Source organism: Salvelinus namaycush, unplaced genomic scaffold, assembly GCF_016432855.1.
Source record: "Salvelinus namaycush isolate Seneca unplaced genomic scaffold, SaNama_1.0 Scaffold1349, whole genome shotgun sequence".
NCBI lineage: Eukaryota > Metazoa > Chordata > Actinopteri > Salmoniformes > Salmonidae > Salvelinus > Salvelinus namaycush.
The window spans coordinates 4,598-23,147 of record NW_024058063.1 but is presented as its reverse complement, the minus strand read 5'-3'; the positions used below and the strand labels follow the sequence as shown (position 1 = coordinate 23,147).

At 41.6% G+C, this 18,550-nt stretch overlaps 1 protein-coding gene across 1 annotated transcript; it reads left to right on the top strand.

Annotated features, from left to right (window-relative positions):
* The first annotated feature begins 3,765 nt into the window (after window positions 1-3,765).
* LOC120036481 (sperm-associated antigen 6-like) lies at window positions 3,766-10,227 on the top strand. The gene is made up of 11 exons (XM_038982920.1): window positions 3,766-3,790; window positions 3,939-4,034; window positions 4,185-4,351; window positions 5,511-5,694; window positions 6,984-7,189; window positions 7,426-7,599; window positions 7,771-7,923; window positions 8,959-9,150; window positions 9,321-9,437; window positions 9,769-9,914; window positions 10,164-10,227. The coding sequence occupies exons 1-11, from the start codon at window positions 3,766-3,768 to the stop codon at window positions 10,225-10,227; spliced, it is 1,524 nt and encodes a 507-aa protein (XP_038838848.1).
* Window positions 10,228-18,550: the final 8,323 nt, after the last annotated feature.

Below are 18,550 nucleotides of genomic sequence, written 5' to 3'. Positions count from 1 at the left end.
TAATCTTACAATTCGAGCGATAGACAACTTTTGGGTGTGTGCAGGTTTTTATTTTGTGTAGCCTGCATTAGGCGACTGGTGTTTTGTTTTATGTAGCCCATACAGTAGGTCTACTGGTGTGACAGGCAAGTGGAGTGCATTAATGCATGGCGCACCCAACAACCCTTCACTGGAGAGGCCAGGGTTTCTGGTGAGCTTGTTGCTTTAGCCTTTAAAATGTGACATGGTGGTGATGTGTTAGGATATGTTTTTATTCAAGGCCGTTGGTTTTATGAAATGTACATTACATTTGAATAGTAATCTTGGTTGTGGTTGTGGTGACAGATAATATGGACATTGACATTTTTTAAAGGTACAATGCAGCGGTTTTACATCATTATCAAATAATTTCTGGGTAACAATAAGTACATTACTGTGATTGTTTTAAATTAAATAGGTCAAAAAGAAACAACAATTGCTTCTAAGCAAAAAAGCAATTTCTCAAGCAAAACATTTTCTAGGACTGTCTGGGAGTGAGGGACCTAATTGGAGGAGCCTTATGAGAGGGATATGTAACCTGAAAACTAGCTGTTATTGGCAGAGATGTTTGAATCTGTCTTTGTTGGTCTATTTAAGTGATAATGCCAAGGAGCCGGTGTTTGAAGGATATATTGGCACAGGTGTTGTTAGACCCGAGACAACGTCTAGGCCAATATATCCTCCAATCACCGGCTTCGAGGGCATTATCACTTTTATACAACATGTTCAAATAATGACTGACATATTTTCATTAAAAACTTTATTCAGATTAATTTATTCATACTATTTCTACCCAAGCCGGCTGGTCGTTCGTTCTATTGGTTCAGTTGCCAGAGACGCGACCCAGTCATTCAGTCATTTTGTTCTGTGTCTATGGACACAACCCAGTCGTTCAACCTAAATGTTCTATTGCCATACTGGCTGGCAACTTTATTTTCCCTTGCTGGTTAGCTAGCCAACTACGGCTAATTTACAGTCACATCAAGCAGTGCAGCCAGAATAAGAGCAAAGTAGCTGCATTTGAATTTGTTTAAGCTGTTTTCTAGTGACATTTTTTGGGATACATTCATAAGAATGAGCTAATGATGCCCGACTTCACCTGGTATAGAAAATGTGCTCTCTCGTCAGAACACTGTTGTTCAGAGGAGCTGGCCAACAACACAGCTAACACAATCACTTCAAACTGAAGCAGCAAAGACTACAAGCTAGCTGCATTTTGTTTCGTTTTACCTGTTTCTATTGACATGTCCATAAAAATGATGATGATTCATGGTTTCGACTGGCTGAGAAAAGCTGCCTGCCTGTCTGTCTCATCCCGACTCCCGACCCCGACACGTTCATTACAATAGGGCAGCTGGAGATCGAATTTCAATACTGAAACAATGTTGCAAATGTCAGAGACAGACTGCAAGTTTTATATTACAATCTCCGCTTTTTAAAACCAATTGCTAGTCTAAAAGAAATGGGAGATGATGTCTAGATGCTTTTACAGTGGATATCGAGATTATAAATTGTGTGTCTGGGTTGATGAGACAGTGGATTACACAGAACAGAGTGAATAGGCATTTCAACTTTATTGCTTTAGCCGGTGGTAACTTGTGGAATAGGCACCGGCTGGAATGCGGTTTTAACCAATCAGCGTCCAGGACTAGACCCACCCAATGTACAATAACTTATAACGCAGGCATTTTATGGGGGATAAGTGTTTTCACAATTTCACAGTATTATTCCAACCTCAAAAAGTGTGAAAATATAAAACACAGGAAAATCCCGTTTTTGACAGCACAGCCACTTTAAGCACTTTTCATAATTTTCCTCTTGGTCATCCACAACGAAAAAAAGATCATGTTCTTAGGCCTCAGAAATTTTATCCTGAGGTATATTACACTTCTCTTCAACCCGCGTCTTCCATCAAATATCATTCCATTTAAATCGGACAAATATTTCGATGCCTTTTATAAGACGTTTGCAATATGCTTAAATATATAAACCTATTTTATAAATCTACAGGCCTACATATTGAGCTACTGAATATAATGTATGTTGTTATAAGTCTAGGCATAATGACTCAGCTATAGGCATATAGCTATGGTAACTGCAGATACAATTGCCTACTTTGTCAAATAATGCACTGAATAATTAGATACAGACCCTACTTTGAAATTGCCTAAATTGCTACGAGTTAGTTACATCTAATTAGCATCAATAAATTCCATGTAAACACAATTTATCTGTGCAACAATGGAAAGGGAGATTTTGATATTGATTATATTTACTTATAAGCATTTTTATATTTGATTATAGGCCTATGCACAATTTTAAAACAGTGTTTGTGAAGATTGCATAGAAGGGTTTGAGTGCACAATCACAATATATTTTGCAATTGCCTGCTGGTTTTGTAGTGTTTTGTTTTTATGAATGAATTGATTGCGGGTCTAATTCTCTAGAACCTCTTTCCCAACTCATTCCTTCTCTGATCAATATTTGGATTTACCGATTTACTCAAAATAAATGTACAGTTATTTAATTTAATTCATGCTGAATTTCCCAAGTGGACATAAATTAGGCCCATGCATTAGCCTAATATTGTTTATTTTTACATTCTGCTGAAATATGTCGTCATGAAACGACTTTGCTTTTTCATCTGTTGTTATTTATTAAAACAATTAAATATTGCCTACATATATCAAATGTTTTTAATTCCTAGTAGAATAAAATAAATATGCACAAGTTTCTAATGTATGGTTTATCTTGTAGCCGAAAGGATAGAACATTGTCTTCATTAATTTGTCTAATAATATGTGAGAAACTTTGGAGGTTTTTGGTCTGACAGGTCTGAAATAATGTAGGCTTCGCACACCATCAATGTGCTTTAGTGTTTCCCTTATCTATTATCCATTAAGTTCATTACCATTAGCATAACGCTTAATTTCAGCATAACATATTTTACAATTGTAGCTAGGTCTAATAGGCTTATGTTTGACGTAGGTTGCCGCATAGCTTTTTTCTGTCATCATATAGGCCTATAGGCTACGTGTATTTTTATTTTATTTTATAGTGAATCCATCTATGACTGCGTAAATGTACAGCCATGTAGGCTTATTTGTTCAATGCAGAAATCAGGACAACAATGTTGCTCTAAGACCTGATAGGCTATCCCACCACGGTGGCAACATTGTTACAAACTTAGTGTAACCATTCGAATCTTCAAAGTATCGTTCTAATTATGCTGTGATCGCATGTGAGCTACCACTATGTTCCATATTTCGACATATAGAATGAAAGAAGTCGTCTTCTCTCACTTGGCAATATATTTTTGCGGGAGCGACACCAGAACTGTCATCACTAGCATCTATAGAGTCATTGTTCTATACCCACGAAGTCATAAACCTCTCCCATTTCAACAATTTATCTTCTTAAAATGTGATTTTAAACCTAACTCTATCATTAACCCTAACCTTAACCATACGCCTAACTTTATGCCTAACACTAACCTTAAAATGAAGACCAAAAAGCTAATTTTTGAGCTGCACGAGCGCTGAGAAACCCCTGTTAATGCTTCCGGTTTGTCGCTACGGCAACAGTAACACGCTAACCAAAACTTGAGGCTGCAAGAGCGAGACAGACGCTGCACCGTACTGTTTACAGATGCTGTTTTAGGGGAAACTAACAAGCAACAATATAATTGTTGCAGTTACATATTTATAAGAAAAGTGGCGTTTATTTTTTTCAATTCAATTTGTAATCATGAGTCAACGACAGGTTTTACAAGGTACGATCATTTGTAGCTGCAATTTTTCAAGACTGTTTTCAAAGCTGTTTTGAATGAACCTCAAGAGTAAAGATAGTGCCTGCAAAACGTAGCTAAAGAACAGCTGACATTTTTTAATACTAATGGATCGTTCATTTTTGTCTTTTAGTGTTTGAGCAGTATCAGAAGTCAAGGACACAGTTTGTGCAGACTATTGCTGAGCTTGCAACAAGACCGCAAAACATTGAAACTTTACAAAATGCTGGTAAATTGGGACTTGGGTACCCATTTCTGTATATATGTATTTTTTCAAACCAATATTCTATTTTAGTTGACTTTCATTTATGTGCTGATCACAGTTCTATCGATAACTTATAACAAGACAGAATTCCTTTCCTACACGTCCCCCCTCTAGGTGTGATGTCCCTGCTGCGGCCTTTACTGCTAGATGTGGTTCCTACCATCCAGCAGACAGCTGCTCTGGCTCTGGGAAGACTGGCCAGCTACAATGAAGATCTGGCAGAGGCCGTCGTCAAGGGAGACATCCTCCCACAACTCATCTACTCCCTGGCCGAGCAGAACGTATGTCTGCGTGTGTCTGTGAGTCTGTGAGTGTGTGAGTGTGTGTATATGTGTGTGTGTGTGTGTGTACACCAAATGTCGTCAAGGGAGACATCCTCCCACAACTCGTCTACTCCCTGGCCGAGCAGAACGTATGTCTGTGTGTGTGTGTGTGTGTGTGTGTGTGTCTGTGTGTGTGTATACACCAACATACACTCCCTCATTCACCCTGCTGAATGGTGTCCCTGACCCTGAGAGTGTGTTGGCATTGTACTCTGGGCAGGGGGCCACTCCAAAGGCTAAAGCACCCTTCACACCACAGCAGGGCCTCTCTCTCTCAATCTGCCTTCTCACAGGGGTCTGCATGCATAGTTAATGCTCTGAATGTAAATTCTCGCTTAAAGATTCAATATGTTGAAATCGCTCTGCCATTTTCTGATTGCTAAAATTCCAATAGTTCGCCTAATTTCAGTTTATGTGACAAAATAAGCAATGTATAGTGCAGAGAATCATTGTACCATATAAACCCGCTGAGAAATATATTTTCAATAACCAAAAGTATTGTATTTTCAGCTGTTTGAAGCTGGAGTGCGAAAGCAGAACTTAAAGCTGCAATCTGTAACTTTTTGGCTCTCCCGACCAAATTCACATAGAAATATGAGTTATAGATCTGTCATTGATATTGAAAGAAAGTCTAAGAAGTAGTAGATCGGTTCTATGTGCTCTATTTCTATGTGTCCAGTTCTTAAGTTTAGTTTTTGCATCTTTTACTTTTGGTTTTGTACAACGGCTTCAAACAGCTGAAAATACAATATTTTCGGTTATGGAAAATATATTTCAATGCGGTTTAGATGGTACAATGATTCTCAACACTATACTTGCTAATTTTGTCACATAATCTGAAATTAGGCGAACTATTAGAATTTTAGCAACCAGGAAATGCCACAGTGATTTCTGCATAGTGCATCTTTAAGAACAAGAAGCATAGAAATACTGCACATAGAGCAGCTCTATTGCTTCTTAGACCTGCTTTCAATGCGTGACAAATCTACAACTCACATTTCTATGTGAATTTAGTCAGTTCACCCAAAAAGGTACATTTTGCAGCTTTAAAAGAGCATCTGCTAAATGTGTATTAAATGTTTTCTCCTTCCATCTGCGTGTGTGTGTGTATGTGCAGCGGTTCTATAAGAAGGCAGCAGCATTTGTCCTGCGTGCAGTGGCCAAGCACAGCCCTGCTCTGGCCCAGGCCGTGGTGGACTGTGGAGCGCTGGACGCTCTGGTCATCTCTCTGGAGGAGTTTGACCCTGACGTCAAGGAGGCTGCCGCCTGGGCTCTGGGATACATTGCACGCCACAACGCAAGTAAGGACATAGTATACACAGACCAGGGGTTGGAACCGATTCAGGGAACAGAACCAAGAAATGGAAAATAACAAAAAAATTCAAGGAACAGAAACGGAACTGAGAACGAAAGTGATCCATACTGTTCCAGAACAGAACCATTATTTTAAAGGCATGGGAATCGGTTAATAACGTTATTTTAAGTTCTAGGCATTTTTCTCTAGTCCCACAAAAAAATGCAACAAAGCACCGATGCAAAGCCTTCACTGTCACTCAGAAACATTTTTTAGTGTCTGCCTGTCAGCTGAACATCTTTACCAGTGTGTGTGTTTAGGCTAGCTTCCCCTCCCCCTTCAAACCACAGGCTACTGTAGCCCCTCCCCCCTTCAAAGCATATGTTACTGTACTGACGTTACCATAGGCTACTGTACTGACGTTACCATAGGCTAATGTACTGATGTTACCATAAGCTACTGTACTGTTACCATAGGCTACTGTACTGATGTTACCATAGGCTACTGTACTGACGTTACCATAAGCTACTGTACTGTTACCATAGGCTACTGTACTGAGGTTACCATAAGCTACTGTACTGTTACCATAGGCTACTGTACTGATGTTACCATAGGCTACTGTACTGTTACCATAGGCTACTGTACTGACGTTACAATCGTGATTCTGAAGATCGGGAGAGAGACTTTTATTCGCTAGAGAAAAATGGATTAACTTTTCAATGCCAGTTAAGGATACTATAGGCTTTGTTATCACATTTAATGTTGGATTTATTAACTACAAAAATGTAAGACGTGTTTTTAATTCTGGTGCCGCTCTGCACACACAAGCTTGTTATCTAGCTAGCTCAAGCTTGTTAGCTACTGTAGCTAGCTCAAGCTTGTTAGCTACTGTAGCTAGCTCAAAGGACATTCAAAGTTCCTTCATAGAAGCCGCTCCTCCATAGGTATAATTATGTGGACCTAATTCAGATAATACATTTCATAACAAGATGTCCAGCGCTTCAAGTCTCCTCCTCAACCCTCTCTCGCTCTCTCCCCACTCACAAAATGTCAGTTGCATCTTGCGCCATAGGCTACACTTGTCTTTCCATCGCGCATGTAAACAACTAGTTTACCTGCTCTATCTGCACTGATTGGTGAAGTCATTGAGTGAGCTAAATGGAAAAAAAATATTGGTTCTGTTCAGAACGAAACGATTAGAAAATCCGGACTCACACATACACACAAGCAACCCATGTACGGACACACACACACCACACACACACACACTAACACCCCTCTCTTCTCTGTATCTAGATCTGTCTCAGGAGGTAGTGGATGCGGGAGCCGTTCCTCTGCTGGTGCTGTGTATCCAGGAACCAGAGGTGGCCCTGAAACGCATCGCTGCCTCGGCCGTCAGCGACATCGCCAAGCACTCCCCTGAGCTGGCTCAGACTGTGGTCGACACCGGCGCCATCGCACACCTGGCCCAGATGATTCTCAACCCCGACGCCAAGCTGAAGGTGAGGCCGCAGGAACGCTGAGACAAAATAAGGCTTCCCTAGGTCTGACAGGTTGACACAGTCATTATGTTGTCAATGTAAACAGACATAGATGAGGTTGGAATATACATTACAGTCCACTCTTAAACCCTGTATGCCACTTTTTTTCTTTCCTCCATCCCCTTCTTCACTTCCTCTCCCTCTCCTTTGTATTTTTCTCTCTTCTCTCCCCCCTCCCCCTCTCTCCTTCCATTCAGAGGCAGGTGTTCTCTGCGCTGAGTCAGATCAGTAAGCACTCAGTGGACCTGGCTGAGATGGTGGTGGAGGCAGAGATCTTCCCTGCTGTCCTGGCCTGCCTCCGAGACCCCGACGAGTATGTCAGGAAGAACGTCACCACGCTGATGAGAGAGATCACCAAACACACACCTGAGGTACACCCACACACACCAAACATCAGAGGTACACAGACACTACACACACCAGACATCAAAACACACACTCATTGACACCAAACACACACTAGGGGTACCAAACTCCCTAACACACTACCACATTCTCACATGTGCCCCTACCCTCGCCCGAATGTGTGTGTATGTGTACAGCTGTCTCAGATGATCGTGAACACGGGTGGTGTGGCGGCGGTGATTGACTACCTGGGTGATAGCCGTGGTAACGTGCGGTTGCCAGGGATCATGATGCTTGGATACGTGGCTGCTCACTCTGAAAACCTTGCCATGGCCGTCATCGTCTCTAAGGTATGTGTGTGTGCCAGGGTTGGGGTCAATTCAGAATTTCAGAATTTAATTCAATTCAAACAATGAATTTGAATTCAATTTGAATTGGCCACACCCCACAGAAAGCAGAAATTGAATTGAATTAGAATTGAAAAAAGGTATAATTTAATTCAAAGCAATTCAAAGCAATTCAACTGAGATGTGAAACATGAAAGTCTTTTTAATTTGACAAATATTTTATCAAAAGGATATGCCACTCATTAACGCAAAGAATACATATATAATTTCAAATATTAGTTTGATTATAACTCAAAGATGTCAAACAGTGTTTTTCTTTGTCATGAGATGTTAGATTGGGGACTCCCTAAAAACACGCCACTTCGATAAAGCTACTACTGGAAGTGACTTTTTGTAGCAGGTTAGGAGAGCATTTTTGCTAACCTTAACTCTTTTCCTAACCTTAACCTAATTCTACTAACCTGCTACTAACCTGTTACGAAAAAGGCACTTCCGGTCATAGCTGTATTGAAGTGGCGTGTTTTTAGGGAATCTTGTTAGATTGTTCCTTTCCATACTGCAGTGTTTGACCTAATGCATTCTGGGTAGAAGAAAAAAATATGCTGATATTTATAAATTACGGGAATTATGAATTATTATAGACAACCCACAACATGATCTTAGCATATTTAAAGACCCCTTGTAATTATTTTAAATAGTTTTAGGAGAACTAGCTTTAAAAACTAAATGTTTCAACCTCAGGCTAGATGGTAGTTGTGATCATACATGATGTCAAAATAAACATTACTATTGTGATGTGTAGAATAAATAAGCCATTTGAATTGCTTCCGGTGGTGTGTGGCCCATTCAAATTCAATTCAAATTCAATAATTTAATTGAATTTCAAGAGAAATTCACAACTCAATTCAGATATGACCCCAATCCTGGTGTGTGCACTGTGCATCGTCTGCAAGCTCTGTGCTCTCTCTTCCTCCCTCTCTCTCCTTCATAACCTCTCTCCTGTCCTCCCTGGTTGTTGTTGCTCCTCCGGCCCTGTAGGGGGTGCCCCAGCTGGCCATCTGTCTGTCTGAGGAGCCAGAGGAACATATCAAGGCAGCAACAGCGTGGGCGTTTGGCCAGATTGGCCGCCACACCCCGGAGCATGCCAGGGCCGTTGCCACAGCTAACGTCCTGCCCAACCTGCTGGCTCTCTACATGGACACAGACAGCTCCGAGGACCTGCAGGTCAAGGTAGGGTCATAGGTCAATGTTGTCACAAGTTACCAGAAGCTTGTGTAGTAGACACAGGGTGCCACTCAAGCTCTACACTGAACATTTCTGAGGGTCATAAGAGCAGCAAACAGTAAACGGACCATAACGTATCCTGTATAATCCTGAGTCCTGACCCCCCCTCCACCCAGGCGAAGAAGGCTCTTAAGAGCATCCTACCAAAGTGCAACTACCTGCCTGCTCTGGAGCCCCTGCTCTACGAAGCTCCCAGCAACATCCTCAAACACGTCGTCTGCCAGTTCAGCAAGGTGGGGGCGTGTTTGTCAACTTTTATTTCCATAAGCCTCTTCACACTACTAGGTATTGCAGAATGGACCCACAAGGGCCCCACACAGCCTAATGTTTTAGTTCTAAAAATCAGACGGTTTAAATCCAGTCTCTGACTATTTTTAACCATGTTTGAGAAATTATACTTTCATTAGTTAATTTTAAAAGTGCAATTAAATCCAAGATTAGGCTTGATCTCTGTCCGGAAAAACCTAACCCGAAGGTTTGATTCAGACAGTACAGGAAGTTCAATGCTTTGTATTCCCTGTATCCTCCCCCACTCCTCCTCACCCCTCCCCTCCCTCTCTCCAGGTGCTGCCCCGTGACAGCAAGGCTCGTCGTCTGTTTGTGACCAGCGGAGGCTTGAAGAAGGTTCAGGAGATTAAGGCTGATCCTGGATCTGCCCTGCAGGAGTACATCAACTCTATCAACAGCTGTTACCCTGAGGAGATAGTCAGGTACACACACACACACACACACACACACACACACACACACACACACACACACACACACACACACACACACACACACACACACACACACACACACACACACACACACACACACACACACACACACACACACAAGCCATGTAATTGACTAATTTACTGGCTATAACATCAGATGAATCTAGTGTGTTTCTACTACCAGGCATTCTCTCAGCCCCAAGTGAACCTTTGTTATCCTCTGTCCTTCTGCTGTAGGTACTACTCCCCCGGCTACTCAGAGACTCTGCTGGAGCGGGTAGAGAAGTACCAGCCTGTCTGAGGGTCTGGGGCTCACATCCCCTCCTTACTGACACTGAATGTGATATTACGCTTTTACCGTTTCACCCTCATCCATGATTATGAGGACAGAAGACTATATAAAACATTATTTTATTATTGCACTGATTCTGTTGTCTGTCTTTGTCTCAATGTGTATATGCATGCTCATAGCTGAGTCAGCCTATGTGAGCATTTGAAGAGGAATGACAAACTTCCTCATTCATTTGCTGAACAAGTAATTTACTAGTACCATTGAAACATTGTACAGTATATGCACTTAGTTTTGTGTTATTTTTTTCAAATTTCACCTTTATTTAACTAGGCAAGTCAGTTAAGAACAAATTCTTATTGACAATGACGCCTAGGAACAGTGGGTTAACTGCCTTGTTCAGGGGCAGAACGACAGATTTTTACCTTGTCAGCTCGGGGATTCAATCTAGCAACCTTTCGGTTACTAGCCCAAAGCTCTAACCACTAGGCTACCTCTTATTATTCAGAGGGTTTTATATTTAAGCAATAAGGCCAGAGAGGGTGTGGTAAACGGCCAATATACCACGGCTAAGGGCTGTCCTTAACGTGGAGTACCACAAACCCCGAGGTGCCTTATTGCTATTATAAACTGGTTACCAACGTAATTAGAACAGTAAAAATAAATGTTTTGTCATAGCCATGGTATATGGTCGGATATTCCACGGCTGTCAGACAATCAGCATTCAGGGCTCGAACCATCCGGGTTATTTGTAAAGGATATATGACTGCACGTCTTTGGTGATAGAAACCCAACCATCCAGCATGCAGGTATTAAAACAAAAAGGATAGAAATATAATGTAACAAGCCTAATACCATCCAAAAAATCGTTAAAGCAGGTCAGTGAAAATGTAGATTAACCCAATATTAGATACGAACTCCGCTGTTTTATTTCCATATTTCCACCTTAAAATAATGTTTCCTAGGAGGGGGAACGATGGCCTGTAGATGCATTTTCTTCGTTCATAGAAAGTCTTCCGTTCGATGAATTTACGGTATATCATCTTATAACCTTGTAGGTCTACTCAGTTGGATGTCAACAAATTAATTCTGATTATTATTAAGAAATGTACTTGCCATTTTCGATCATACAGACAGAATGTTGTTGAGAGCTGTCTTTAGGTGTATTTTGTGCGGTTGTTGTAGACTACCGCACAGACCCCTATCAGTTGTAACCAGCACTCTGCTACCCCCTGGCGGCCGCTCTCTCCTCCCATTTCCTTTCTCCAACAGTCGTGCCGCACATGGCGACCCTCCCCTCTTTGTTTACTGGCCCCGGCAAGCTTTAACTAGGGATTGCATTGACGCTAAACATATGATTGGTCTGTGTGCGAGTGTTTCTAACCACTGTATCAGCCTATGTGACGCTATCGACACATATGGGCGAAGAGCCTTTTATTGAATTGTTTTATTTAACCTTTATTTCAACTAGGCAAGTCAGTTAAGAACAAATTCGTATTTAATATTACGGCCTACCAAAAGGCAAAAGGCCTCCTGCGGGGTCGGGGGCTGGGATTAAAAATAAAACATTAATGAAATAAAAATATAGGTCAAAATATATCACGACAAGAGAGACGCAGCACTACATAAAGAGAGACCTAGACAACAACATAGCATGGTTTGTTAGCATATAAACCACAGGACAGGACATGAGCACCAGAATATTTTCCCTTATGTTTTTAAATCGCTTGGATATAGAATAGAATGAAGAGAGCTCAGCTGTGTTGGATGCCATGTAAATTTGGACAAACACGTACAGAAAGGAAATGACCCGTGGGGTGCAACAAGGCTGCATAATCAGGAATGGTTTAAGGTTCACTGCAGTCGTGATCCTCAGACAAGAGAGAGAACTCAATGCGAGCTCTCTGGAGCACACGTCGGAATGAAAAAAGTATGTCCAAATGAACAGCAACATATGTATGCTTTATTTTACAATCTCACTAAATAATGTAAGCTAATTAATTAATAATATAATATTAATATACAGGCCAACTGGAAACAATCTATTTTTGTGATGGGAGTTTTGTTTTTGATAGGCTAATGTTAATTAACATAATAGTCGCATTTTAAATAACATTTATTGGAGAGATTTTTTTTTGCAAAAATAACCAAGGCCTTGATACACTCTGGATTAATTATAATAAAAATAATATATGCCATTTATCCAAAGCATTTACAGTCTTCAGTGCATACATTTCACGTATGGGTAGTCCCGGGAATTGAACCCACTATCCTGGCGTTGCAAACCATCTACCAACTGAGCAACAGAGGACTACATTCTGCGGGTGAAACATGGCTCTCGTGTCATTCATGTTCTCTTTTTAGATTGATATGCTTTTTGTCTACTCATTTAGAAATCTGAACGTTTATTTAAGCTACAAAACAAATCTTCGCATTTCATGATTTTCAAGAGGGTTTTGGAACGATTGTTCAGATCGAAGGATAATTAGTTTATTATACATTTTGTTCAAACATTCGATACAGAGCGTGTGAGTACATTTATTCATGGTTAATTAATTTATTAACATTAATCTTAGCATTTGAGAAAAACTAAAAAGGATGTAATATTCACACGAGTACTTCATTACACACACACACACACACACACACACACACACACACACACACACACACACACACACACACACACACACACACACACACACACACACACACACACACACACACACACACACACACACACACACAGCATCTGGGCAGGTGTGTGTGGCTATAGTGTGCCAATCAGCCTCATTTGATTTGTTCCTTACAGATCATAAAAACCCACTAGAGGTTTAACCCCTCTATTATTCAGTCCTTGCTCCTCCAGGGTTAAAGGCTGCAGAATGATATGCTTAAGGCATTACATCGGACTCTGGCCTGTGCATAAGAATGACCCATGTTACTTTACAAAATGACTGTACTCAACAAGCACAGCCCGTCATGCAACAGAGCGCCGAGGACAACGACTACAATCTGTATTTCACAGTGTTTTGCATGGTGCATAAAACCAGCTATTTTTGTTGTTACAGAGAACAGTTATATCCTGCAACTTAGAAGCTAAAATCCTTCATAGATTTATTACAGTTTTTTACGATTGCTGACACACTACAATTTAACTTTTCCCACAATTAGCAAAACCTTATACTCAAGGAGCAAAACACAAGGCTAGATTTGCACAACTGTAAGCACATTGTCAGCTTCACACTATTTGCAAAACATACCACACAGTGATTTGCAAAACACTAAACACACTTGTATACATCAGACACAGATGTATATCATAATGTCACTTCCTTGCAATTCAAAAGCACTGACTGTCAAATTACCACACCTATGAGCCAATCTGTTAAACACAGCCATCAGGTGCACAAACACATGATTGATAAATTGTAGACACACCAATCAGGTTTAAGCACTATAAAAATGCAGGAGGTAGGTTCACCTGCCTTCAACCAAAATGCCTTCAACCAATATAATCAATGTCACAGGGCAACGTGGGGGTAACATCACCCTTTGCGCTGCCATTTCACAGCATGGGGTTGTCCTCCATCATGCCAAAATGGGCCTTTACAACACACCTCACATTCTCTCATTTTTGGACCGATTGCACCACATCGTCACAGTAGGTAATGAAATGCACCAGATGCAATACACGGTCTTCTGGGACAATGTGTCATTCCACCGCTCTGCTTTGGTCCAGAACTGGTTTCAACACCATCCACAGTTGACAGTACTATACCTTCCACCATACTCTCCGTTTCTAAACCCTATCGAAGAGTTTTTCTCTGCATGGCGGTGGAAGGTTTACGATCTCCAGCCCCAGGCTCAGGTACCCCTCATTCAGGCCATGGAGGACGCCTGTGACCAAGTCGACGCCGCAGCTGTGCAAGGATGGATTCGACATTCAAGACGGTTCTTCCCGCGTTGTCTTGCTAATGATGATATTGCTTGTGATGATGAAATTCTCTGGCCAGATCCAGCTAGGCGAAGAGATAATGTATAGTATGTTTACTGTAGTATTTTCTGTACAATATTGTCAGTTTTTTTCTGATAATTTTTTATGTTTGTTGTTGTTGTTATTTACTGTAATTGTAACCTGTACTGGATACAGTATTTTAAGTTTGTCTGTTGTTTGCTGAGCTAACAGTGTTACTACTACTGTAGTAGCATGAAAACTGGGACATGTTTTGTTGTGATTCTCCATGTTGACATGTTGACTGATTTGGGTATATGGAGAGAAATAAATGATATTTTCCTCAGTCTGCAGCGTTGGTCTTGTGTAGTGTTTGTATAGTTGCACTTTCTCTGTGTACTTCATTTACACTACTCTAATCACTGACAATTAGACTTGCTAAAAGTGTTTTAGGTTAGCAACAGCAGTGTGTAACTGGTTCAAAAAGATTGAAGTCATATGAAATGTGTGTGTTTCGTATGGTAACAAAATATCATTTTTATGAAGTCGTGTATAGTTTTGACAAAAGTGTTCCATTTTGCAAATGATCTGAAGTGTTGTGCTACTTTGGTGTAGGGTTGTGCTAATTGTGTGTAGTGTTTTGACAAACCGGGCCCTGTTTTCAAAATTGTGCTTAAACAATTGAAAAAAACTGTAATACCATAATGACCTTAACAACCCTGTTAACCAGGTGTGGCATGCAGATAAAGGCCTGTCTTTAATCTGCAAGACAATATCGTTTAAATATGGCTAGACGGTTGTGTGAAAGTTGACTGACAGTCGCAGGTAGGCCATATGCTAATTACAAAAGTGTGTGTGTGTATAAGTGCGTGCTATGCAATCTGCTCCCGGATGAATATAATTGTTTTATCTTGCAAAGCGACGCTTTCTCTCTTCCTCTTGAAATCGTTTAGTTTCAGTTTTTCATGTTTTTTCTCACGCCAGTGTGTATTCTGTTTCTCACGCCAGTGTGTATTCTGTTTCTCACGCCAGTGTATATTCTGTTTCTCACGCCAGTGTGTTATCTGTTTCTCACGCCAGTGTGTTATCTGTTTCTCATGCCAGTGTGTTATCTGTTTCTCACGCCAGTGTGTATTCTGTTTCTCATGCCAGTGTGTTATCTGTTTCTCACGCCAGTGTATATTCTGTTTCTCACGCCAGTGTGTTATCTGTTTCTCACGCCAGTGTGTTATCTGTTTCTCACGCCAGTGTGTTATCTGTTTCTCACGCCAGTGTGTTATCTGTTTCTCACGCCAGTGTGTATTCTGTATCTCATGCCAGTGTCTATTCTCTTTCTCACGCCAGTGTGTATTCTGTTTCTCACGCCAGTGTGTATTCTGTTTCTCACGCGAGTGTCTATTCTCTTTCTCACGCCAGTGTGTTATCTGTTTCTCACGCCAGTGTGTTATCTGTTTCTCACGCCAGTGTGTTATCTGTTTCTCACGCCAGTGTGTATTCTCTTTCTCACGCCAGTGTGTATTCTGTTTCTCACGCCAGTGTGTTATCTGTTTCTCACACCAGTGTGTTATCTGTTTCTCACGCCAGTGTGTATTCTGTTTCTCACGCCAGTGTCTATTCTCTTTCTCACGCCAGTGTGTTATCTGTTTCTCACGCCAGTGTGTTATCTGTTTCTCACGCCAGTGTGTATTCTATTTCTCACGCCAGTGTGTATTCTGTTTCTCACGCCAGTGTGTATTCTGTTTCTCACGCCAGTGTGTATTCTGTTTCTCACACCAGTGTGTTATCTGTTTCTCACGCCAGTGTGTATTCTGTTTATCACGCCAGTGTCTATTCTCTTTCTCACGCCAGTGTGTTATCTGTTTCTCACGCCAGTGTGTTATCTGTTTCTCACGCCAGTGTGTATTCTGTTTCTCACGCAAGTGTGTATTCTGTTTCTCACGCCAGTGTGTATTCTGTTTCTCACGCCAGTGTGCATTCTGTTTCTCACGCCAGTGTGTATTCTGTTTCTCACACCAGTGTGTATTCTGTTCCTCACGCCAGTGTGTTATCTGTTTCTCACGCCAGTGTTTATTCTGTTTCTCACGCCAGTGTGTATTCTGTTTCTCACGCCAGTGTCTATTCTCTTTCTCACGCCAGTGTGTTATCTGTTTCTCACGCCAGTGTGTTATCTGTTTCTCACGCCAGTGTGTATTCTGTTTCTCACGCCAGTGTGTATTCTGTTTCTCACGCCAGTGTGTATTCTGTTTCTCACGCCAGGGTGTATTCTGTTTCTCACGCCAGGGTGTATTCTGTTTCTCACGCCAGTGTGTATTCTGTTTCTCACACCAGTCTGTATTCTGTTTCTCACGCCAGTGTGTATTCTGTTTCTCACGCCAGTGTGTATTCTGTTTCTCACGCCAGTGTGTATTCTGTTTCTCACGCCAGTGTGTATTCTGTTTCTCACGCCAGTGTGTATTCTGTTTCTCACGCCAGTGTGTATTCTGTTTCTCACGCCAGTGTGTATTCTGTTTCTCACGCCAGTGTGTTATCTGTTTCTCACGCCAGTGTGTTATCTGTTTCTCACGCCAGTGTGTTATCTGTTTCTTACGCCAGTGTGTATTCTGTTTCTCACGCCAGTGTGTATTCTGTTTCTCACGCCAGTGTGTATTCTGTTTCTCACGCCAGTGTGTATTCTGTTTCTCACGCCAGTGTGTATTCTGTTTCTCATGCCAGTGTGTATTCTGTTTCTCACGCCAGTGTTTATTCTGTTTCTCACACCAGTGTGTATTCTGTTTCTCACGCCAGTGTGTTATCTGTTTCTCACGCCAGTGTTTATTCTGTTTCTCACGCCAGTGTGTATTCTGTTTCTCACGCCAGGGTCTATTCTCTTTCTCACGCCAGTGTGTTATCTGTTTCTCACGCCAGTGTGTTATCTGTTTCTCACGCCAGTGTGTATTCTGTTTCTCACGCCAGTGTGTATTCTGTTTCTCACGCCAGTGTGTATTCTGTTTCTCACGCCAGTGTGTATTCTGTTTCTCACGCCAGTGTGTTATCTGTTTCTCACGCCAGTGTGTATTCTGTTTCTCACGCCAGTGTGTATTCTGTTTCTCACGCCAGTGTGTATTCTGTTTCTCACGCCAGTGTGTATTCTGTTTCTCACGCCAGTGTGTTATCTGTTTCTCACGCCAGTGTGTATTCTGTTTCTCACGCCAGTGTGTTATCTGTTTCTCACACCAGTGTGTTATCTGTTTCTCACGCCAGTGTGTATTCTGTTTCTCACGCCAGTGTGTATTCTGTTTCTCACACCAGTGTGTATTCTGTTTCTCACGCCAGTGTGTATTCTGTTTCTCACGCCAGTGTGTATTCTGTTTCTCACGCCAGTGTGTATTCTGTTTCTCACGCCAGTGTGTTATCTGTCTCTCACGCCAGTGTGTATTCTGTTTCTCACGCCAGTGTGTATTCTGTTTCTCACGCCAGTGTGTATTCTGTTTCTCACGCCAGTGTGTATTCTGTTTCTCACGCCAGTGTGTATTCTGTTTCTCACGCCAGTGTGTATTCTGTTTCTCACGCCAGTGTGTATTCTGTTTCTCACGCCAGTGTGTATTCTGTTTCTCACGCCAGTGTGTATTCTGTTTCTCACGCCAGTGTGTATTCTGTTTCTCACGCCAGTGTGTATTCTGTTTCTCACGCCAGTGTGTTATCTGTTTCTCACGCCAGTGTGTATTCTGTTTCTCACGCCAGTGTGTATTCTGTTTCTCACGCCAGTGTGTATTCTGTTTCTCACGCCAGTGTGTATTCTGTTTCTCACGCCAGTGTGTTATCTGTTTCTCACGCCAGTGTGTATTCTGTTTCTCACGCCAGTGTGTATTCTGTTTCTCACGCCAGTGTGTATTCTGTTTCTCACGCCAGTGTGTTATCTGTTTCTCACGCCAATGTGTATTCTGTTTCTCACGCCAGTGTGTATTCTGTTTCTCACGCCAGTGTGTATTCTGTTTCTCACGCCAGTGTGTATTCTGTTTCTCACGCCAGTGTGTATTCTGTTTCTCACGCCAGTGTGTTATCTGTTTCTCACGCCAGTGTGTTATCTGTTTCTCACACCAGTGTGTTATCTGTTTCTCACGCCAGTGTGTATTCTGTTTCTCACGCCAGTGTGTATTCTGTTTCTCACGCCAGTGTGTATTCTGTTTCTCACGCCAGTGTGTATTCTGTTTCTCACGCCAGTGTGTATTCTGTTTCTCACGCCAGTGTGTATTCTGTTTCTCACGCCAGTGTGTTATCTGTCTCTCACGCCAGTGTGTATTCTGTTTCTCACGCCAGTGTGTATTCTGTTTCTCACGCCAGTGTGTATTCTGTTTCTCACACCAGTGTGTATTCTGTTTCTCACGCCAGTGTGTATTCTGT